This window comes from Microcebus murinus, chromosome 28 (assembly GCF_040939455.1).
Source record: "Microcebus murinus isolate Inina chromosome 28, M.murinus_Inina_mat1.0, whole genome shotgun sequence".
Taxonomy (NCBI): domain Eukaryota; kingdom Metazoa; phylum Chordata; class Mammalia; order Primates; family Cheirogaleidae; genus Microcebus; species Microcebus murinus.
The window spans coordinates 9,817,372-9,841,436 of record NC_134131.1 but is presented as its reverse complement, the minus strand read 5'-3'; the positions used below and the strand labels follow the sequence as shown (position 1 = coordinate 9,841,436).

At 45.6% G+C, this 24,065-nt stretch overlaps 1 protein-coding gene across 2 annotated transcripts in view; it reads right to left on the bottom strand.

The window, feature by feature from the left end:
- Window positions 1-24,065, bottom strand: part of CNTN4 (contactin 4) — an 872,298-nt gene that overhangs the window by 7,145 nt on the left and 841,088 nt on the right. Inside the window, exons 16-24 of one of the 2 annotated variants that reach the window (XM_075998444.1) lie at window positions 22,915-23,035; window positions 18,070-18,228; window positions 16,428-16,577; window positions 14,788-14,858; window positions 12,861-13,095; window positions 10,741-10,853; window positions 10,010-10,196; window positions 9,467-9,579; window positions 366-534 (exon numbers count right to left, since the gene is read on the bottom strand). In XM_075998444.1, the coding sequence (XP_075854559.1) occupies window positions 366-534; window positions 9,467-9,579; window positions 10,010-10,196; window positions 10,741-10,853; window positions 12,861-13,095; window positions 14,788-14,858; window positions 16,428-16,577; window positions 18,070-18,228; window positions 22,915-23,035 (1,318 nt within the window). Of the gene's footprint in view, window positions 1-365; window positions 535-7,369; window positions 9,580-10,009; window positions 10,197-10,740; window positions 10,854-12,860; window positions 13,096-14,787; window positions 14,859-16,427; window positions 16,578-18,069; window positions 18,229-22,914; window positions 23,036-24,065 lie in introns of those variants that run through there. The other variant, XM_075998443.1, reaches the window with a different exon arrangement.

The following is a 24,065-nucleotide window of genomic DNA, read 5'->3' as shown; positions in this document are numbered from 1 at the left end:
CTTTTCTGGAATGCTTTTGCTCGTTCCTCCTGAGGGAGTGATGCTTTTAACTTTCTAAGCCGTGATTTGGGGGTTATGTAAATGCAAACCACATGTGCCAACATGGAAAAGCCCGAGCGACTGATTCGGGCTGCTTTACCCCTGTTTTGGATTAGCAACAGATTCATCAGTCAAAACAGGGCAAGCTGTGCTCTGCATGCAACTGCCTGTGATCGGCAAACTTCGGTTGTCTGAGGGAGAGAGGTGGTCGCCTCCGTTTTTACTACAAGTCTTCTTTTTCCAGGGCTGAATGTATTTCAAGCCCCAACTCATCTGGGAGGCCGGTAAGACAGCCGGGGGGAAACAGGGAAGAGGGACATTCTTACTTGATATCTTTGGGATTCGAATCTGCTCGCTGCTGCTGCCATCGCCCCCGTCACTGAACGGCTTGATTTCTATTATATAATCCTCGTCAAAAGGCAAAGAAAGCTCCACCGATGTTTTGTTTGTCTCAATGACAGATGTGCTGCTTTGTCTGTTCCATCTGTACAGGACCTGCCAAGGCGGAAAGAACAGGTGTCACCTGCCGTTCTCACAAAGGCCCCCGAGATGGGGCGTCCGTTGGCTTTCACCTCTGGGCACCAGCAGCTAAAGGCAGGGACGGCGAGGTTGTCCGGCTGCCCGCTTGCATCTGGAAGGCTCGTGGGCCGCGAGGCCGTGTCTGCGGCTACCATTTCATTAGGAGGAAAGAGCTTAAAAGGAAACGACATCAGGGGAATGGGGCAGCGTGATTCTACCAACTGCCTGCCCCATCCGAGGCTCCGTGGACACGCCTGCAAAAATGGGGAAAGTGCATCCTCCTTCAGGATGCACAGAGCTCAGTTATACACCGGGCTTTGGCGTCAGAATGGACTGTGGGCCACTTACTTCACCCCTGTGAGCCTCACTTCTGTCGTCTGTAAAATGGGGACAGTAATACCCTCTCTTTTGGAGCATTTTCAAGATTGCACCAGGTTGGGATATGCCGAGGGTCTGGCTCAAAGGAAACACGTGAGAAACAGTATCTACGAAGGCTTAAAGAGAATAAGAGAAACATACATGGCAAAAGTTTTAAGAAGCATAAGGCAAGAATAGCCAACAGGTTGTTATTATCATGAATCTTTTGGAGAAGGGACATTTCGGCACAGGAAGATCTCTGAAAGGCAAGGGCAGTCACAGCCCTTCCCCCTTTCCTCCAACTGGGGTCCTTCTTTGAGAGGCGATGCAGAAAAGAGTCAGTCACTGTCGCCCTGCGAGTGTCTGGAGCTCCCAACACAGTCCCACTCCCACATCTTTGTTTTTCTTCTTGACCGCCCGCTGGGTTTTGAGTTTGTGGTGGGATCCATCCGATGAGGCGGCCAGCTAGCTCTCCTGAAAACGCATTCGCCCCCCTGGGACTGCCTGCTCTGATTGGCATCAGCTCCAACGAGGAACAAAACACACAGGCTCGGGAAAGCGCGTCCGCTTTTATCTACAGAAAGCGCATTTACCTGCAGAACCGCCCCGGCTCACCCTCTCCAGTTTCCCCTGGCAATTGAAACGATAGGGTTGGGTGAGATCAGTGGTTCTCTGTCCCGACTGCTTGTTAGAAGCACTTGGGGTGCCTGCAAAATACTGAGGCTCTAGCTCAGGGGCGGGACGGGTGGGGGAGAAACTTTGCCCCATCGGGAGGTATTTGGCAATGTCCGCGGACATTCTTGGTTGTCACAGCAGGTGCTAACTGGTGTAGCAGGTAGAGGTCCGGGCTGCTGCGGAACATCTTACGATGCAGAGGACAGCCCCACGACCCGGAGTCATCCAACTCAAGGTGTCAACAGTGAGGAGGCTGAGGAGCCCAGCAGAGGTGGGGGCCAGGCTGTGGTATGTTTTCATAAAAAAAGATCCTCAGGCGATGTAAATATGGGATGGGCCTCATGCATTCCATGAGTGGATCTCAAACTCGGGCGTGCCTCAGAATCGCCGGGAAAGTCTGTTGAAACACAGGCTGCCGGGGCCCCATTCCCGGAGTTTCTGGTTGTGTAGGTAGGTCTGGAGTGGGACCGGAAGATTTGTATTTCTAACAAGTTCCCGGCTAATGCCAGCGTCTCCGGGCCAGGGCTCACACCTTGAGAACCACAAGATTAGCTCATCCTTCCCTAAAATCCTCTATAGATTCTGATCCGCTGATGTTAGGGACTTAAGGTCACTCCTCTATCTCAAGACAAAACCAAACACAAATGAAATTCATAAAATTCCCTTAAAATGGTTTAGATCCCATTTGTCCCCTGGCGTTTCATCACCTTAATTGATGTCTCTCTAATACAAGGGGGAAAACACAATTTCCTTAAGGTGGAAAGATTCATAAGTGCCTCCCCCTCCCTCCTCTGCAGCGCCAGCTGTATCACACTCAGCACCCCCTCGCTAATGATTAGGCACAGATAAATCCTCAGGCACATCCCGGAGCGTCCAAGCTTCTCATCGCGGCCCTCCAGGAGAATGGGCCGGCTGATGGGATGCAAGGTCACAGCTGGCTTTGAGGAGTAAATTGCTTCTTTTGATTTACCTCTGGTCCTTGCAAGAGCTCAGAGAGATTCAACCAGTTTCGAATATAAATCCAAAAGAAACACTTCCAGGCAAAGGCAGCCCTTTTATCAGCACTGCTCATCCGTTTTGTAGTATTAGGAACTGCGGCGGGACCTAAATAAAGTCCTGTAAAATCTTTATTTACACCAAACGCTTGGTGCCTCTGATTGACGTGAAGGCAGTGCTTGCATCTGATATAATCCAGGGGGGAAGACAAGCGGAAAGGATGGATTCGTGGGAATAATAATGATGATAGCAAATATTATCGACTACTTCTACTCCCATTATTGAATGTCTCGACACTGTAAGTTCTAAGTGCTTATACAGTGCTTAAAGTCGCACTGTTATTATTCTGATTTCAAAGATGAGACCCTGAGACCCGGAGATGTTCAGCCATTGCCCAGGGTCGCATGGCCAGCGAGTGGCTGAGCCTGCACTCAGGCCCAGGCGGGCTGCCTTCAGAGCCCTGATTCTGAGCTAAGATCAGCTTGGCCACCAGCCGTGTGCCTCTGGGCACAGTTGCTCCCCCTCTCTAGTCTGTGTCTTTGTAAATGCAAAACAAGGGGTTTAGATGGGAGAAAACTGGTGGAGCATGGGTCCTATCCAGTCCGCAAGTATTATCTGTCTGGGACTCATGGTGTTGAAGTGGTTTTTGTTGTTGTTGTTGTTGTTAGATGTCAACATTTAAAAACCAAGAAATTATATTATACATAGAAAAGTTTTGGGTTCTGTTGAAAAACCGGAAGATATGGCCACGCTGGTTGCTACAGTTTGAATGTCTGTCCCTTCCAAAACGCCACTTGAAATTATTTAAAAGCCATCGTAACAGTTTAAAGAGGTGGGACCTTTAGGAGTTGATTAGGTCGTGAGGGCTCCAGCCTTGTGGGTGGGATTGGAGCTGTGATAAAAGGGAAAGTTCTGCCTCCTCTCTTTCTCTCTCTCTCACCCTCTCATTGTCTGCCGTAGGGTGATGCAGCACGAATGTCCTTATCAGACATCAGAACTTCGATACTGGACTTCCCAGCCTCTAGAACTGTAAGGCAATCAATCCCTGTTATTATTATCAGTAATTCCCTGGTCTCAGGTATCCTGTTATAGTAGCACGAACTTGACTAAGACAGTGGTCCTTCCTGTCCGGCAATGAGTGGCTGGCAGGCTGAATAACCGAGCAGCTAGAAGGTGGGACTCTGGACCCATCCTTCTGCATCGAGATCCTGGGTCTTCAACATAGAAGCTGTGTGATTTGGGCAAGTTACTGAACTCTGTGCCACGGTTCTGCATCTATAAAATTGCAGGCTAATAACTTCACCTACTTCATGGGTTGTTATGAATTTAAGATGAATCGTAACAGTGCTTAGCCTTGGCATATATATTAATACTTTTTCGAATGGACTGTGTCAATGTAACTCTTTTATGTTGCCTACCTAAGTCTGCAGGCAGTTTATTTTGTGATGCTGAGACCAGAGGTTCTCCTTTTCCCTCTGGTGTCAATAAAGTCGTACAGGATTTGTGCTAACAGAATAGTCCAGGCCTCACATTTTCTTAAGTCAACTTTTTGGTGAGACTGCCTGCCCAAGCTGAGACCTCACAAATCCAGAAAATTTATTTAAAAAGCAAAAATAAACCCACACCCCAACACCTTCAGTATTTAGGATAAGAAGCAAATTTTGTAAGTCTGATATAAACAATAGCCATTTTTAAGGAGTCAAATTCTCCAGGAAAGATCGCTCTGCCATTGCAATTAGATTTGTATTTTATTCAGCCTATATTCTGACTGTTATAAGTGACATGAGGGAGTGGTACCCTGGGAGGTGCCGTGTGTGTGTGTGTGTGTGTGTGTGTGTGTGTATGCGCATATATATATATATATATATATATATATATATATATAGTGTGTATATATGCATGTATATATATATATGGGGGCATATATACACACAAACAGTTGTCCCTTGTTATCTGCAGAGGATTGGTTCCAGGACCCCCCATAGATACCGAACTCTGGGGATGCTAAAGTCCCTTATATAAAATGGTATAGCATGTGCATATAACCTAAGCACATCCTACTGTATACTTCAAATCATCTTTAATTATAATACTTAGTACAAGTATATGCTATGTAAATAGTTGCTACTCTATATTTTTTTTAATTTTTATTATTTTTACTGTGTTATTTTTATTTTCATGAATTTCGTTTTGAGACAGGGTCTCACTCTGTCACCTGGGCTAGAGTGCAGTGGCGTCATCACAGCTCACTGCAGCCTCAAACTGCTAGGCTCAAGGGATCCTCCTGCTTCAGCCTCCTGAGTAGCGGGGACTACAGATGTGTACCACTACACCCAGTTAATTTTTCTATTTTTTGTGGAGACCAGGTCTTGCTTTTTCTCAGGCTATTCTCGAACTCCTGAGCTCAAGTGATGTCCCTGCCTCAGCTTCCCAAAGTGCTAGGATTACAGGCTTGAGCCACAGCACCCAGCCTTTTTTCTGAGTATCTTTGATCCACGGTTGGTTGCATCTGCAGATGCAGAGGGCCAACTGCATATATATTTAAATTGCATACCCCGAAACGTTCGTATGTATGTGTAGCAATTCAATTTCTATAGCCAGTTACGTGGGATTCCTCAGTCTAACTGAGGAGGTATGGGGACTCACCTCTCTACTCTCTGCCCTAAAAATAAGGGAAGTGATTAAGTTGGGAATTAAGAACAACTCAGAAAGTACCCTTTCCTAGCACCTATTCTAACCTTGTCACCCAGTCTCTTTCCTCTGCTGTCACCACATGTGGTTTCTGCAGCATTTCATACACTTGATCTCCGCTCATCACTCATGCTTTCTTGGATGCAAAATTCCCAACAGAGAGACAGTCTAGACTACATCTAGAAGACATAATGAACCAACATAAAAAGACATATTTGGGAAAAAAATGTCTAAGTCTATGTTTATCATCTGGTCTGCTCATATCTGAAACTTCAATTTGTTCCAATGTCTTATTTTATTTCCATAGAAATAAGAGCAGTTTCCCTAAATCCTACACTAAGCCCAGCAGATCTTTCCTTGGAGATCAAACGCCACTTCAGTGTGTCCTGACCTGCTTTGTCCCCACCACACATGCTGCCTGATTTTATGCTGCTCAAGCGAATCTTCTGGATGTCTGCAAAAGCGGGTGTTGAGGTAATAAACGTAAGGTAGACCTTCTTGGAAGGGTGCTACCAAGAGCTCATGTGAGTCTCTGAGACTCTACCACTTCTTTGCAAAGAAGTAGCAACTAAATAATAATTGTTACTCAGTTTTTCTTCTAACGCCTATAATTTCTCAGACACAGTTCACTGAAGCAGACCGGCTTCATTGATCCCTGCCCCTGAGAAAGCTGGAGGAACTCCACATCACAGTACTTGATGGACTTCTATTTTTGCACCTATAAAGTGATCTCTAGGATCCTTCGCCAAGCGAACATTTTGCCTGGCTGCTGAAATGCTTCGGGTAGCTCCCTGCCCACCAGTTTTATTTTAGCAACAGCTTGAAAAGGAGCTTCGAATTTAGTTAAAGGTTTGCCCATGCAGCTTGTGCAGTTCCCAGGGACTCTCAAAGCTTACTGTGTTTTTATTGTGCTTTCTTCTACCTGGTCTACCAGGTGTAACTGGAAGCTGGGAGGAAACATTTTTCTCTTGTATTTTTTTACTCTCTCCCTTGGTTTGGTTAAATTAGTGTTCCCTGCATCTCATGCGCTTTTGCTTGTTGTGGTAATCAAGGTCAAGGTGCTCCGGCAGTGTTAGCCTGGGTCAGAAATCCAAGGTTGCAAAGGTCTGTCTTCATTCTAGCCTTCTTTCTTCTCTTCGTTTCAGTTTTCCCTTTGCTCATCTGTCTTCCAACTTATTCAACCCCATGTCTGTTTTATCTTGGACAAAACTGATCAGATAAGCTCTTTCACATTATTTCACACCAAGAGGTTAATGATCTAGGAGTTTAGGATGTGAGATCTCCATTCTAATACAACCTCCACTCTAATAATATGACCATAGGGAATGAATGTACCCTTGCCTGGGGAAATAACAGTGACAATTCAAACATGGTCCTCTGGAAGCCCGTAGTCTGGGAATTTACAATAAGTCATCAGTTAATTGGCAACTACCCAAGAGGATGCAAAGGATTTTTTTTTTTTTTTTTAAATCTGGTAACTAGAAGGAGCTCTAGCCATCAAGAGAAGGCTCCTATGCTGAGACCCGAAAGCTGAGTGGCTCCTTGGGGCCACATAGGGTGGCAGTCCAGGAAAGAAGGAACAGATTTGCAAAGGGTCAGAGAAAAATAAAGACACTAGAAATTTCTCCTTTGGTTTAAAAAAAAAAAAAAAAAAAGTAAATGCAGTCCTAGAGAGTTAAGTGATTTACCTAAAGTCACATATCCAATTCCTATCTCTTTGTCCTATATATTAGGATCCTCCCAGAAGAGTCTGGTTTCAAAAAGGATCCAGTGAAAGCTCTGCAGATGAGTTCTCAGGGAATGTTCCTCCACTGGCAGAATACAAGTCACTGTGCCATGAGGATGAAGGAAAAACAGTACTTGGCTGGGAGGGTCTTCTGAGTTTTTCTCTATGCACATTATCTAAGGCTCTACCTCCTTCCACATCAACCCCTAATTCCAGCCCTTGCTTCACCTACTGCTTCCCAACGGCCCCGTGTTCTCTGACCAGTGCCTGACAGCACTGTCTCTCTGCCAGCTCAGCAGCTCTGCACAAAAGTGTCGCAAGCCGCAGCCTGCAGGCTCAATTCAGACTGCACGCCGATTTGTTGCCTCGAATGTTGTTTAAAAGCAAAACAAAACAAAATTAGAGGAGTTGCCAACATTTAAAAATGGAAAAATTGTGCAGAATAATCCATATTTTTTTTTCCTGCCATCTTTTGAAACGTTGACATATCTGGGGCGTTGTGCCCACTTTTTCACGAGGCCACGGCGGAGGCAGGAAGTTAGGAGCAGCTGGTGCATCTTGACAGCAGCACTCTCTCTCGTTGGCTACAGCTTCCACCTTCCTGCGTCTGCCTCTCAAGTTCTCTAGTCTCTGCGATCCTTTCATTTATTGTGGGGTAGACAAAAGACCAGTTCACAAGACTCCTGAAAATTTTGCCTTCCAAGATTTCCTATTTGAAAACATTTTCAACATCACAGATTTGGGTTTATAATCTTCCTTTACTTTATTTTTGTATTTTATTCATTTATTTATTTATTTATTTTAGAGACAGGGTCTCGCTATGTTGCCCAGGCTGAACTCAAACGCCTGGGTTCATGTGATCCTCCTGCCTCAGTCTTCCCAGTCACTGGGACTCTATAAGGCATGCGCCACCATGCCCAGATTTATAATCTTCCTTTTACAATGAAAACTACGGGACAGTTCATTGAAGTTGTAAGAACCATTTTTCTTTTGAATACGAAACCACTGAAGGTCAAGAACATTGTTAACATAGCCCAGTGATTATGGTTTCTCAAAAGCTTTTTGAAAGCCATTTACTCATAACATTCTAGCGCTAGAGAGGGAACAAAATGCCATATAATTTAAATAGCCACATTATATTTCCTTTTCTAACATCTCCTTGGGGTGATGCAGCTAACGCTAGATTATTTGCAGTGATGGAGAACCCTCCATCTCTCCCTGACAGTCTGTTTTTGAAGAGCTTTGGCTATCAGAAAGCAAAACTGAGCCGAAATACCTCCATGTAGCTTTCACTCATTGGCCATAGTTTTATTCCTTGTAACCTTGAGGAACAATTCTACTTGCCGTGTCTTACAATAGCCCTTCAGATATTGCAAGTGTTTATCATGCTTCTGAGACTTGTTTATCCAGCTAAATATCCTCGGTTCCTTTGTTCATCCCTCACAGATTTGTCAATCTCCTGGTCACGGCGTCTCAATGCATGCCGTAGTCTATAAGTATAGCCGTCATCAGTTCTTTCCCCGTCTGCACAGGCAAGTTGCTCCTCACTCCGAGAGGCAGAAACCATTTCCTCTCCCTTTGAATCTGAGGTGGCCTCACAGTGGTCAGTTTCGTCTTTAGCTTTTATTAAAAAGGACTGGCAGCTTCTGCTTTCTCCTTCTCGAAGCCAGCAACCATGTAAGTAAGAAGTCTGTCTACTCTGAGACCACCATACTGTGAGGAAGCCCAACTTACCCACGCGGGGAGGCCTCATGCAGAGAATGATCCCTGGCCAGGCTCCAGTTCCACCTGTCATTCCAAGTGAGGAGCCAGAAGTGTGTGAAGAAGCATGTTAGACATTCCAGCCCGAGAAACTGCCTACTTTAGCCCTGTCTGGATTGTAGAATAATGAAGCATGATGCGTCATTGTTGTTTTAGCCCCTAGCTTTGGAGTGGTTTGTTAGGCAGAAATAGACAGCTGAACACCTTGTCAAGATATGTATAACCCCTTTTAACTGTGGCAATGAGACTATATACATGTTTTTTCCCATTTTCTCTTTAAAGATAGGCCAACATTCATGGGATCAGGCAAACAAATTTTCTGAAAAATTTTGCTTTTTCTATAGAAACTATAGAAACATGAACAAAAAATGATTAATCATTAGTAATATTGGGAAGTTTCTAGTGTTGATTTAAAAAAAATACTGAGACAAGATCAAAACAAAGCTGACAGCAGGAATGTTTAAAAAACGCTTCTTCAGGATTTCTGCCTAACCTTTTTTAGGTGACTGTCTAAATCCAGGCCAGTGGCCACAGACCACACTTATAAAACTCAGACCACACCACTTAGGGGGCAGCAACTCCTACAGAGGCTGGGAGAGCACCAGAGAACGTAAGAATTCGAATCGACCATATGATTCACGTGAGAGACTAACCCCACTCATGCAGGATTAGGTGCCTTTGCAAAGAAAAGAAATTACCCACTTTGTATCCTTTTACTTCAGACTCATTATCCAAGGCCTTCACTTGATCCCAATTCAGGATAATTTTGGAGTCCGATGAATTCCATATGATGTTTCCGGGGGGTTGACTTGGTGCTATAAAAAATTAAGATATACGAAGTCACAGATTATTAAGTCTCAATGGATTCTGAGGAATATCTCTGTACTAGCATTTGAGAGTGGAGACAATTTAATGGGCGATTGCACTAATATGTGTCTTCAAGGTCACTAAAATCTGATGAGATACGGCATCGCAAATGGAAAAAGATTCAGTTGGTCGCCTAACATTTATAGCTAAGAGAAGTAGCCCTTCCCAGCGAGGAGAAAACATTTATCTTTCTGTCCTCTGGAGCAGTTGGATTTTGCGTGGTATTCAGAAAGGTTCAGTTAAGATGTTAAGGGAAATTTGAAACCACATAGTGTTGCTGATTAGTATGCAAATGGTCACTGGGAGGTGGGGCCAGAAAATGAACTTGGGATATGTTTGATGCATGCCCCAAGTATTCCTGAGCAAGTGTGCTCTTACGTGGCTTCCTGGTTGTCACGTTGACTGTGGCACTGGAGGGGCCTGTCCCAGCGGAATTATATGCCTTGACAGCCAAGTGATACAGCGCACTGCCTTTTAAGTTGGTGATTTTTGTGGATGTCTGATTTCCAACTGTTCGTATTTTTCTCGCATTTTCTTCCTTGTCTTCATGTCTCCAGTATTTAACCTGAGAAAATAAAAAGAAAGACCTTGGGAATCACACCCACTGGGGATATTTCCAGTGTCACCTGGCAGTAATTTTTTTATGCACATTTTTATGCAAGAGTTAGTTTTCTATACCCATTCATGAAGCAGACCTTTCAGAACAAAGAACTTTCATGGTATGTCCCATGAAATTATCCACAGTAAGAAGGGTCCCTTTTCTCTTCTTCACTTCCTAGTGAGATGCTAAATCGGCACAACCCTCATTGGTTATTTCTTCCTCTTTCCCCACCCCCAGCCCACATTTGTTTTGAGCTCAAGTGATCCCGGGCATATCAGAAATCAAAGCTCATTTTGTCAACCATCTCAGAAATGCTTAGACTTGCGTGTATTTTGAAAAATACCTCTAGAGTGTAACACAGAAAAAGGGTAATCTCACAGCTGGATGTTCAATGCTTCCAGAAATGCCCAGCTGGAAGCCAGGCCTGGGTCTTTTCTCATCAGAGGGTGTCTTGGAGGCCTCACTGAGGGGCATAGACTCTTTGCCAGACCCAAGGCCTCTTGCCTACCTCGTAACCTTGTATGCGTCCTCTATTCTTTTCCAGGGGGGAGGCCCAGAAGACTTCAATGTCTGTGGCAGAAAGACTTCTGGCAAAGATGCTGGCTGGCGGTTTGGTGGGTTCTGCAGACGAATGTGGAAAAAGTTATTACTCTATCAGCTGTACCTGGACAGGCTTCTTGATACTGGCGTGACACAAGGTACAAAACAATTCAGGGTTATAGAATCATCCTTAATGATTGTGAGCCAAACCCTCATTTTGCAGAAGAGCAGTGATTAACGGCAGAGGGTTGGGGATAGTGTGAAACTTTGTCCAATGTCTTTCGGCTCTAAATTTGGGGGTAGGTGGAAGAGAAGGAACCCATAACTAGGTACGTTTAAGCGCCAAATTTTCACAGCCAGCAATTCCTTTAACGCAGATCCTTCTTAATTAGCATTTAATGAATTTTATTGCTTACGACGTTGGCTAAACTATGTTTTTCTTTAAGAAAGACGCATGAAAGGAAAATGTTAACCTATACAAATGGTACATAGTTCTGGCAGCATCTGGGAAAAATAGCTGACATTTGGGAAGTGTCCATCCAGCCTCTCCTTTGCAGCTGAAGATGCTGAGGCCCGGAGAGTTTATACTTGTGTTACACAGATTGGAACATGGGACTGCACTGTCACCTAGCTCTCCTAAGTTTTAGCCAACTCACTTGACTGCCCCTTTTCCTTGTCTCTCCCATTTTCATAATCTAGTGACTAGGACCGTCACCTAGGAGAAGATGAAGCCTATGCAAGGGGGTGAAGTTTTTGGATCATTGTAAATCCTTTGGATTTGGTTGGAGCACGGAGTATGCAGGGAAGAGCATCAGGTGTTGGTACAGACAGAAGCAGGGGCTGTATGACGGAGGACTACTGAATCTAAGGGGATCATTATTCTACTTGGGGAGAAGAATTTCTTGCATCTTAACTGACTCTAAATTAATTACTCAACTTAAAGTTTTTCTTTCTTTTTTTTTTTTGAGACAGAGTCTTACTCTGTTGCCCCAGGTAGAGTGAGTGCAGTGGCATCATCTTAACTCACTACAACCTCAAACTCCTGGGCTCAAGTGATCCTCCTGCCTCAGCCTCCTGAATAGCAGGGTCTACAGATGCATGCCACCACACCCAGCTAATTTTTCTCTTTCTCTTTTTTTTTTTTTTTTTGAGACAGAGTATTTTTGAGACAAGATACCCTCTGTTGCCTTGGCTAGAGTGCTGTGGCGTCAGCCTCGCTCACAGCAACCTCAAACTCCTGGGATCAAGCGATCCTTCTGCCTCAGCCTCCCGAGTAGCTGGGACTACAGGCATGTGCCACCACGCCCGGCTGATTTTTCTATATATTTTTAGCTGTCCAATCAATTGCTTTCTATTTTTAGTAGACACGGGGTCTCGCTGTTGCTCTGGCTGGTTTCGAACTCCTGACTTCAAGCGATCCTCCCGCCTCGGCCTCCCAGAGTGCTAGGATTACAGGCGTGAGACACTGGGACCAGCCTCAGACGTTTGAATATGTCCTCATTCTGAACATCATCTTTAAAACAACATAGCTGAACTCCAACGGGAAGGAACGCTGTGTGGGAGGCATCCTGAGAGCAGGCGCAGCACAGAAGTGGTAATAATGTGTCAGAAACATTAAACATAATGACAGTGTGGATGGCAATGAATGCAACCACAGTGCTTCGTGACTTACTCTTTTCTTTAATGAGTTAGAATAAATTGTAAGTACAATATGATTTATGGAAATACAAGTGGTGAGATAAAATGCGAAGCCTGTTTTGACATTCACCTAAAGGCATAGCATACAATCCTTTTAAGTGCAACGATGGCATGTACGTACAGATATGAGGATCTTATGGGGTACTCACAATTCGGGTGTTTAGCAATGAATGCAATCAATGGTGACAGCCATGTGTTCCTATATAGGGGCAGAGCTGCTGTCTTTTCAAGAGATTGGCGGTGGATAACGGACCACATTTTTTTGCATTATCCTTTTCTCAAACCAGGGCATGCCTTCAATTGACACGCACAGCGCTCAGTGGGTTAGCACGCCCTGACATATTTCAGAGCTGAAGAAACATCCAACCAGGGAGGCAGCGTGGCCCCTACCTTCCTCTGCGGAGTACACCACGGTGGCGGGGCTGAAGGGGCCTTCCCCCTTGTTGTTGAAGACGCCCACCTTCACCTCGAAGGGCGAGAAGGGGCGCACGCTCTCGTTCCTGAACACGTATCTGGAGGCGTCCGCCGAGGCCAGCACCGTCAGCATCCAGCTCATCTTGCCGTAGGGCCGGAAGGCCACCACGTAGCCGAAGCCCCTCCCGTTCTGTAACTCCTCAGGGACCGTCTGGGGACAGAGGGAGGGAGGGAGGCGGCCTTCAGAGACCACGGCGGCTCGACCCGAACCTGGAAGGTGCTCCCTCCAGCCTCGACATCCTCGTCTACACCCTGCCCTCCGTATCTCATTTGGGGTTTTGTCAGGAGTCTTTTGAGTCTAGGGCTTGCGGTCAGGCTACTTTAGTTATTTGTTTACTTTTTTGTTCTTCCTGTTTTTTTCCTTTTATTTTTTCCTTTTATTTTATCATATTATGGGGGTACAAATATTGTTAGGGTTTCATATATCGCCCCTGCCATTCCTCCCCCTGCCCCTCGCCTTGCCAAAACATCAAGCGTGTCCAGCCCCCAGGTGGTGCGCATTGCACCTGTTTTGTAAGTATATATCCTTCCCCTCCTCCCCCTCCCATCTGCCCACCACCTGATAAAAGTTTTCTTTTTTTTTTTTCCTTTTTTGACCTTTTGGTTACATTGTATACCTTTGCCTTTCCTTACGAAGGGTTAGAGGTATTCCTTCCCCCCCCAAATGTTTGCCACAACCCTAAGATGTGTGTCTCCCCCTCCCCTAAACCCTGCTGAGCACCACCACCATTTGAGCACCATAGTTTTAATCAGTCAGTACCAGTTTGATGGCGAGGAGATGGGGAGCCCACTTTCCTTATCTTGTGTTGCCTCACTTTGGACAACCGGCTTAAGCTTAATCCAGGACAGCATAGGAAGACTGGTTAGCTACAGGCTACTTTCAATAGCTCACGTGGGGCTGTGCCGATGGCAGGGTTAATGACCTAAATGAAGACCTGCAGTTCAGAGCCTGGCTCTCTGATGGGGCACGCTCTCAACTAAGACAGCGGGAAAAGATCGGGAAAGAACCTGGACATCGATCTCCTAAAAACCGACGTTTTTGGCACCTGCCGTCCTAATGCTCATCTCCTCCCTCCGGTGCAAAAGAGACAAATGATCTCATTGAAGGAACAAAGACCCTTACGGCTCAGGAGAGAGAGAGAGAGAGAGAGAGAGAGAGAGAGAGAGAGAGAGAGAGAGAGAGAGAGAGAGAGCGAGCGAGCGGAGTCCAGCTGGAGGGTGCGGGGTTTCTTTCATGGCTGCGCTCTGGGTAAGTGAAAAGACCCTAATTTCTGGGGCTGCTGTCTCGACTCTTTAAAAAAATACATTAAGAATCCTTTCCTAAAGCTCCCACCTCCTCTCAAATAGTCAATACTTAATAAATTGGTGCCTAACTTTCCTCCAGGTTGTTTAAAAAAATATCTCCTAAGAGAGGGCTCCAGAAGCAAAGTCAATGGCCAGGAAGCAGATGTTTAAATCAACGGGCAATGTGGCAATTCAGGAAGAAGAGAAAAACTGGTTTTCTCTGAACTAACCTTTTATATATATATATATATATGTGTGTGTGTGTGTGTGTGTGTGTGTGTGTGTGTGTGTGTGTGTGTATATATTTTTTTGCTTGTGTTGTTTTCCCTTTCACGACTGTTTTTCCCGTGATGAATCAAATTAAAGCTTGCCTCTACGATTGATGGGCAAGGCACCGTCTTTTCCCGCTGGCCATTAGCTCTACGGAAAGGGAGTGTTTGCGCTCAAATGGACTTTAGCTGTGAAATACAGAGGAGGCAATTTCACGGCTATGTTTAACACGGAGGAAAATAATAAAACAGCTCAAACGCATGCTCCTTCTGTTCTGTGATTCATTTACCTCCCAGGTTATAACCAGTTCAGACTTGCTGCCTCCTCCGCCGCTGACGTTAGCCGGGGTGACTTCGGGGACTGCTCGGGAGACAAAGAACACAAGTCACGTCAAATGGCAAAGTCACGCGGGGGCCAGGAAGGTCGCCTGCCTGGCCGAGGAGACTCGCCTTCAGAGAGTGCTGTGGTGCCAAGTACACCGTGTCTACCTTTGTCCTTTGGGATTGGACACACTGTCGCCAAGGGGCATCAGCTTGAGGAAGCGAAACGCACCAAGGAAATTGCCATTAATTACCTGTTTCGCGTCCAACAAGGCACACATGTTATCTGACACGTCTGGACAATTGAAGCTCGGTCCCCCAGAGGCCGAGAGGCTCCCGGGAAGAGGACAGGGCTGAGGTTCTGGTCCTAACGCGTTTATTAACTGAGTGGTGGCACACAAAGGAAAGACGGTACGGACTCGGCCCCTGCAGAGCCTGGTGACAATCTGGTTGGGGGCGGGGGGACGAGAGCACACAGACAGCGATCACAGAGCAGGGCTGACGACACACAAGAGCAGGGGACAGACGGCATGGAGAAGTAGCGGGCTGCTCAGAGCAGGGGCCACTACGGCTTCTGGGAGGAAGGTGAGCTCTGAGCTGGGTGTCGAAGGAAGTGGTGGACACAGGCTGACCCCCGGATCACTGTGCTTAACCTCTTTGATGCCCAGTTTTCTCCGTAACAGAGGGGACATCATGCTAGCTTCCTCCTCAGGGTGGCTGGGAGGACTTAATTACAGTTCAGGAAGGGTGAAGAGAAAGCATGGGGTTAGCTATAGTATCATCATGGAGCTGAAAAACTCCAGACAGAATAAAAAATATCTCACTGGGGCATGTACCTGGTGACTGGGGAGGTCCCCTCTTAGTTAAAGCCAGGGACACAGATCTAGGTGGATTTTTTTTTTTTTTCCCTGAGAATAGGCTCAGAGCTCTCATTTGCTTAGAGACTTTGCTATTTCCTTCAATACTCTGGCCTCTCCACAGCTGGGAACTCTCCATAAAGACCACACACGCAGGCCTCTGGCTTCACATTGGGGAAATAAAATTATGACTGACTGAGACAAATCTGTTATTCTCGCCCTGTGCTCACTCAGGCCGTGTGTGCAGAAGGCTGTACTAAATTGCTGACTGGTCTTGTATGAATTAGCAGCATGTTCTGAATCATAGCTTTTGGGAACAGTTCATACCCTAAGAAAATGGTAGCGAACATTTCTAAAGAAGTTATTCTTTGCCATTAGTGCTTTCCGTGAGATGATTTTTATCTGAAGGGTGGGGTATTTAAAAAAAAAGAAAATTCCTGTTAGGGGCATCTTGGTGACAAATGAATCGATGAAGAAAGAGGTGGCTTTTGAGAAAGCCAAGCACAGTGTGCGTGTGTTCCTTGCTACATAAGCGGACCCAATGAAGGGAACTTCACTCTTGACCGAAACTCACTGCCTGTGAAGCTGAGACTCTACTGGCCTGATTTCTGATCATCCTCATCATTTAAGGGGAAGGGGCTGCGAAGACAGAGCCTCGTTAGGGCTGGAGAGCGGCAAGAAGCCGGTGCCTCCCCCCCCCCCCCCCAGGAGCAGGTGCTGCCGGGACAGGCTGTCTCCCGGGTGCTACTCACGGGCTTCCTCCGTCCTCCGCTTCTCCGAGGGACGGCTGGGCTCCCCGATCCCGATCACGTTGGCGGCGACCGTGCGGAATTCGTACTCCACCCAAGGGTTCAAACCCACCACGGTGGCGGTGAACGTCTTCCCGTCGATGAGCTCTGGGACTGAAAGACATCAGAAGGAGGGGGAAGAGGGGACTGCTTCGTAGGATTCTCAGAAAACGAATGCAGAGGCAGCCACAGGAAGGGCGGAGCATCCACCATCATCATCGTTGCATGCAGGGCGGTGTAGGTGGTCTGACAGTAGCTGCACAAACGGCCATTACAGGGAGGTCATCTCCATCTATGCATGTAAACTAATAAATCCGATACCAGCGGACGATGACAACATAAAAGACACAAAGTCCTCAGGACCCAAGCCTACTTGACTGCAATCATTATTGCTATCACCCTAACATGTTTTCCAGCATTTATCATTTAATGCCAGGCACACTGTTTCATTCTCGAAACTATCCCACGATACAAGGTAAAATTACTATGTTCCTTCTTAAACAGATTCTTAGTGTGCTCATTTAACGGAGGAGGAAAATGAAGAGGTACAATGATCAGCTCATTAGAAGCCAGGATCAGGGCTCATCTCCTAACTTCCAGATTTTCCTCGCCTTTCCTTCCTAGAGCACTCCCGTGACTCAGCAGAAAGCCAAGGGATTACGGCAGGAAACACAGAAACCCATTTCTGAGGATCCGTAAGCTAAAATGAATAAAACAAATTGGGGTTGTTAAAATCAAGACAATTCATACGTACTGCATAAACCAGGGCATGTCACTCCATTTATTTCTCCTTCGAAACACCGAGGCCACACCGTTAAGCGTTAGGGTCTAGAGGAGTGTGCATCTTGCTTACGATTACTTGTTTGTCCAGTTTTTCCCCAAATGAAATCTAAACTAAACAGTGAGTCAACTTGGAGGTATTGACAGAAGCGAGGATGGTATAAGAATTGTTTAAGGCTCAAAGAGAAACGAATGTGAAACTTTTCAAAAAAATAGGAAGTGCTGTATAAATATAATGAATGAAGAGGATGAAAATGCTGCTTCTAACAATGGTTAAAAAAAAACCAACACCTTGCATCTTTAAAATTGGTTAACCCCCCCATATCATTTTATCCCCAAATTTCTCCATCTTAAAAAACGGGCATTAAGAGACTCTCTACAGTCCTTAGTTATTGGTTATTGAGAGCAGTGTATAAACTTTGCGAAGACTGTGATTGTAGTCTAGCAGGTTCCACTGTTTCCCAAAGTGTACCACAGTGAAACACAGATGATTTTAGGTAAGGCACAAATTGATGCATTTCATTTTTATAACTAGTGTATTTTTTTTAGTATGTGCTAAGAAAAAAATGTATAACCAGCACAACAGATGCATCATTGCAGAGATATTATTGCTTAGGAGGAGTTAAAGAAGAAATGTGAGTTGATATCCAGAAAAATATTAAACGGAAGATAGTAGAATGGGCTGAGGTTTGGGAAACAGTCATAATGTGTCATTTATAGTAGTGTCTGGGTGAGAACCTCGATGCCTGTTGGCATCTACAGCAGTGCTTTGTGCATTATTACGCTGAGTTCCAGAAGGCCCCGCACCAAGCATCCAATATGGTACCTGTATTGACTGCTTGCCAGCCCACGGAGAAGGGAGTCCGGGCTTGGATGACGTACATGGTGATGGGACTGTGGTTGTCAGGCCCGGGTCTCCAGGAGAGCTGAGCCGTGGTGTCTGTGATTTCATCTATGGTCACAGCCTCGGGGGGGCCTGGGGGACCTGGGAAAAAGAGCGAGGTGCTCAGAATCGGAGCAGTGTGTTCAAACGTCTACGTAAATGATCCGCTGACTTGAATGGGTGCTGACCCATTCAATCATTTATTGACCCATGCACGGATCTAGCACTTGTCGAATCCTTTCTGAACACCTACCGTGTTTCCCCGAAAATAAGACCTACCCATAAAATAAGCCCTAGCAAGATGTCTAAGCATTTGTTCAACGTAAGCCCTACCCTGAAAATAAGACCTAGCGATGGGCATGGCTATGCAGAGCATCTGCACAACCCATGTATGTCGTCGCGGAGCGGGAAAGAACACTAGCAGCCCTTCTCATCCGCCCGTGACAGCTCTAGTGCTCCACAGGAGAGATCGGGGCCGATGGCTCTAAAGGAAACAGAGTCGCAAGACATTCAGGATGGGACTCGGGGTCTGGAGAGTGAAGATGATGTTCCAGAAGACGACGACTTCACTAGATTTGGATAAATGTAGGTTGTTGTACCGTGCTTAAAAAAAATAACACATCCCCTGAAAATAAGCCCTGGGGTGTCTTCTTGAGGAAAAATAAATATAAGACCCTGTCTGATTTGGGGGGCAACACGGTACTAGATGGTGGGAACCCCGCTGGGCTCTGAAGCCACAGAAGCCACAGAAATGCACGAGACACAGTTCTTCCTCCTTGAGGCTCACAGCACAACAGGAGGAACTTACATGTAAACAAAGAATTACAACAGAGTATTTGTTTTGATGTTAAAATTACCGGCTACCGTGAAGGGCCCCAATTCATGAATTCCTTCCTCGTGTGTTTGTAGATTGCTACTATGCGACAGGCACTGTCATCTGGGGACAAAGTCAGGAGAAGAGACAGATCCTGCTGCTGATTTTATGAAGATTACAGTCTGCTGGAAATGGTCATTTTCACCACGGAGAATATGGATTTGTGGATTTGGGCAGGAAATGGCTTTGAGATTTGGGGAGTCACAGTGCTGCTCTGCACATTCCTCTCCCCTGTCATTGCTAGCACAGCCCCTTGCCCCTCCCCACCCCCCCCACCCCCGCATCCCATACGAGCACACGCTGGTGTGCAAGGGAACCGCTGTGACAATGTGCTGTGCTCGACAGTCACGAGGCTCTCCCCTCTTCAAAGCAATTTCAAAATTGGGCTGGAGTCGAAACACCCTCATTTGTCGTTTCCGACAGTCACACCTGTATTTTTCTGCTTATCTTCCTGACGTGCATTGCTTCTTTCCTTGTGCTTAAACCATCGAAAGGGGGCGGAAATCAGATTTAAATGAGGGCTTGAGAGTCACAAAAGAAGCAGAGGGATGGAAAGCAGTTGGTGGGCAAAGACAAAATAACAGCAGAGCCAGAGCAAAAGCCCAGCACTGGCCCAGCTTCCAACACGAACGCTCTTACCAGGCAGTTAAATGCATTTTTAACAAGGCACAGCCGAACGCCTCTGGAGAGAAGGTGATTTTGCAGGGACATAATGACAAGCCCCATGCCCATTCAACGGGCATAAGAAGATATTCGCAGGAGGGATTTACTAATCCCCAGTAGAGCAATCAAATGTACTACCAAAACACTACATGGCCACGTCGCAGGGACAGGGAAAAGAGACGTCTCGCAGAGTGGCGAAAAGTTAATGGCACTTTCCTGAAGTTAGACTTTGTTCTAGAATTCACTCCTTTACCCTTCATAGGATGCCCTAAATTCCCTTTCCTTTTTTAAAAACCGTTTTTATAGACACACAGGTGAGACTAAATTTATCTGCTCCCTCCCACTCCTGAATGAAATGTCTGAAAAATCTGTATGCTGGAACTGATTAACTTTCCATGGTGACATTTCAGCACGTCAATCGAATGCCATCGAGATAGGGCTGATGTAACCTTTGGTCTTTGGGAATCTTTTTAACCAGATAAGGTCCAGAAGACAATATAATCTTTTTTTTTTTTTCCTTACCAGCTTTCTCATCCTAGCACTCTCCATCTTTTTTTCTTTTATGGATGCTGCTTCAATGGCCTTTAGCATCTAAGTACCACAAATAGAAAAGTGTTCCCCTGTGAACGTCTCAAAGAATTCGATCGATGGGAAGTATCTGAGCCTGTTGTTGGCCACCGTGTGGGAAGGAAATGAAGGGCTGGTGTGAATTTGGCCATTAGAGAGAAGATGGTACTTTCCTGGGTCTGTTGGTCTCTATCTTCCTGCATCTGTCCCCTCACTGGGCAGAGATCCGCTTTGCAGAATGTTTACCAACTTGGTTTTAGGGAAGTTGGCTCCCTCTTTCAAAATGACAAAATGTGCAAATCTTTGTCCTCTGAACAAAACGATAACGTGCTCAGAGGTCCCTGCAAGTTTTTGTCCCAGGTTAACGGCAAAGGATGAATATCGGTCCGATACCTGCGTCTGCTTCCCACTGTTGCTGCCATTACGGTGCTGTAGGTTAAATAGAATCAAAGCAGCCAGAGCCAAGACTCAAAGCTATTCTAGTTTCAAATACGAAAATCTCTTACGGGTGGCAAAATGCGTTTCTGCCTTCCCTCCGTAATGTGGAGAAAAGCTGCAAGGGCAGAGCAGGAGGAGATAAAATGAAAGATTATGGCTTTAAATGGCACATTAATTTATTGGCCTTATTAACTGATGAGACACTAGATTTCCTTTTGCACTGCGTTTGCAAATTCCTCTTGGTATTTAATGTTATTTTCTGTGAAATGAAGTATACAATATCATTTAAGAACTTCGAGTATTACTGATTTAAATATTTATTAGTCTAATTTATTGGTGTTTAAGCTGCTGATCTGAACATTATCCTAATTAAACAGAGGATAAATTTCAGCAACAGAATTCTTTTGCCCCCCGAGGGGAGAGCAGACCCACGCTGGTGTATTTTAAAATGGAAATAAACATGTTTCCGTAAGTTATTATGTGGGCAGATCTACCTAGGTTGGAAGTTTTTCTCTTATTTAGCCCTTACCTGCACCATGACTGAAAAGGTTTTAGGCAATTTAAAGGGGAGGCAAAGCAGACATGATGGAATGCTATTTTTCTTGGACCTCTCTGGACAATTAGTTTTAAGTTGCTAATGCTCCCTCATTTCAGCCCTCACGTTATGCAGAGACGATATTTGCAACACTTTCTGTTGCTTCCAAGGGTACCTTGCTCCCTGTGCATTCAGACTCACCCTGCCTCCAACTCTGATAGCCTACATTTTTATGTTCTTGCATTCAAAGTTCTGCTGTGGGCTCGGCTGGCCAGAGATGCCTCAACACCAACAGTTCAGGAACTCCAGCAGCCAAGAGATTATTTTGATGCTCTGTGATGGCCTCTTTTTTTTTTTTTTTTTTTTTTGAGTCAGAGTCTCGCTGTGTTGCCTGGCCTAGAGTGCCGTGGCATCAGCTTAGCTCACAGCAACTTCCAACTCTTGGGCTCAAGCGATCCTCCTGCCTCAGCCTCCTGAGTAGCTGGGACTACAGGCATGCGCCACCATGCCCGGCTAATTTTTTCTATATATTTTTAGCTGTCCAATGAATTTCTTTCTATTTTTTAGCAAGACGGGGATCTCGCTCTTGCTCAGGCTGGTTTCCAATTCCTGACCTTGAGAGTTCCTCCTGCCTCGGCCTCCCAGAGTGCTGGGATTACAGGCATGATGGGCCACTGCACCTGGCCGGCCTCACTTTTATTTTATTTTTTCTATTTTTTATTTTTTTATTATTTTTTTTGAGATAAGAGCGGGATGGGATCTGGCCTCACTTTTTTTTTTTTTTTTATTTTGGCATATTATGGGGGTACAGATTTTAAGGTTTCAATAAATGCCCATTTCCCCCCCTGGCCTCACTTTTAATACTTTAGAAAACTGCTGAGCATTCAGAGATTTGGCTCTAGTGTATACTGTGGTTCACAAATATTTTAATTTTCATTTAAAAATAGTTCTTAAAAATATTTTAATTTTCATTTAAAAATAGTTCTTAAAAATGTCCGTTTACAGTTCCTTTACAAACTGGTTTGGTGAGACTTGGAACGCACTCAAGCTGTGTGGCTCAGCCTTGCTGGGCATAGCTGCGAGGTCCAAATTAGGCCACGTTGGCAGTGCGCAAGCGCATCTCACATATGTGAGTTTTCACGTCGACTCCCAGTTTATTTACTACATCTCAGGAAGTCAGGAAGTGCCGTTCCCCACCTCCCCACCCGCAAAGCCCTAATTTAGGAACTCAACGGCACTATTCACTTCAGGGAAAGAAAGGAAACCAAGAAAAACCTGGTGATGATTTTACTTAAATCCAATGTTATACCAGTGGCCTAAATTACGAATTCAGTTGAGCCCGGATGAGGCATAAAAAGTCACAGTGTGATCCCCTCTTTGAACTGTTTGCTTTTGTTAATCTCAAGTCATTCTGAAAGGTCGTATCAACTCCAACAGCCATAATCATCAGTGCACTCAAAGGAGTTATTTTTAGTGTAAAGTAACTGGATTAGCTCCGGGCGCTTTGCAGCAATCCCCTACGAGAAACTGGACACGCAGGCAAAGCGGCTGGAGGTCGTAGCCACCGTCTACAACATTCGGCTTCTGCCTGACGTTGTTCCATCATCCTAAACCACTAAGGTACTTAGAACTCCGTGCTAGAGGAGACATCACAAAAATACTTTAAGGGCAAAAAAATAAATAAATAGAAATAAAAAACAGAATCTGGTACCTCTGACAGTCAGGTCTGCGGTGGCAGAGAGCTTGTCCACGCTTGTCTGGACCATGCAGACGTACCTCCCAGCATGCTTCAGCTGGATGTTCCGGATCATCAGATCGCCGGCTGAGTCCTGCTGATGAAGTCGGGGGAAGTGGCTACAATTACTTTTTAATGAGCTCTAGATATCATTATCACATGAAGGACACTGTGACTAATGGATTTATTTTACACCGGCTGACGAAAACATTAGCGACGCAATCCGTGGCCTGTTGAAAGCATGGGGGCCCGTCCGAGAGACAAGAACACCGGCGTTTTCCCCGCGCACCTTTGACAAGACCTCAGGTGTCTGGCTTCTCTGGGTCTCCGGAGCAGTTTGCCACCCAGGTTGGAAGCATTTAAACTTGCGTAAGGTGGCTCTCGATTTCAGTCCCGTGGGATTCTGCAGACAGGCCTTCAGTCTACAGCCTGCCCTGGCATGCTAACACTTTGGAACTCTATTATATTTGGGAGAAGGAAGGAAGCCCGCATTTGGAGGCATCTGCCTTTTACTGCACAACCCTGTCTTACAGCCAGCATTTTGATTGCTCCCAGGTTTGAATTAAAGGATTATGAAGATCAGACTCTCCAAGGAAATCCTGCATCTCCTACAGTGGAACAGTGCTAATTTGTTTTGCAAATACCAAATGCATGTTTGATGAGCAGATGAATAGGACTAATTACATCCCGGTATGGATGTCTCTGCGCCCCAGAAATATTTCTCCACCGTTCGCCAGTACTTTTAATAAGTACGAGGAGATGCTGCCACGGGCTATCACAGAGGCAGCGCTTTAGCTGAAGAACGCTGCTACGCCTTGGAGTTGGGTGTCATAGCCCTGTTAATGAAAAGCTTGGGGAACAGCTGCTTCAGCAAGAGCCCACCCTTCGGGCCAGAACTGGGAAGCTACACTGCATTCTGAGCCCCTCATGGATGCCGAGATAATGTAGGGTGCACTGGCCCACCCTGGTTTTCTCATTTCCAACTATAGACCCTTGTGTTGCTATTTCTTCAAAGACAATATCAATGGATGGCACTTCACGGTATTGAGTCCATGGCTGGCACTTTCCATGTGCTCTACTTATACTGACTCTCTGCATACTCGCAGGTCTTATGGCGCAGGTACTCT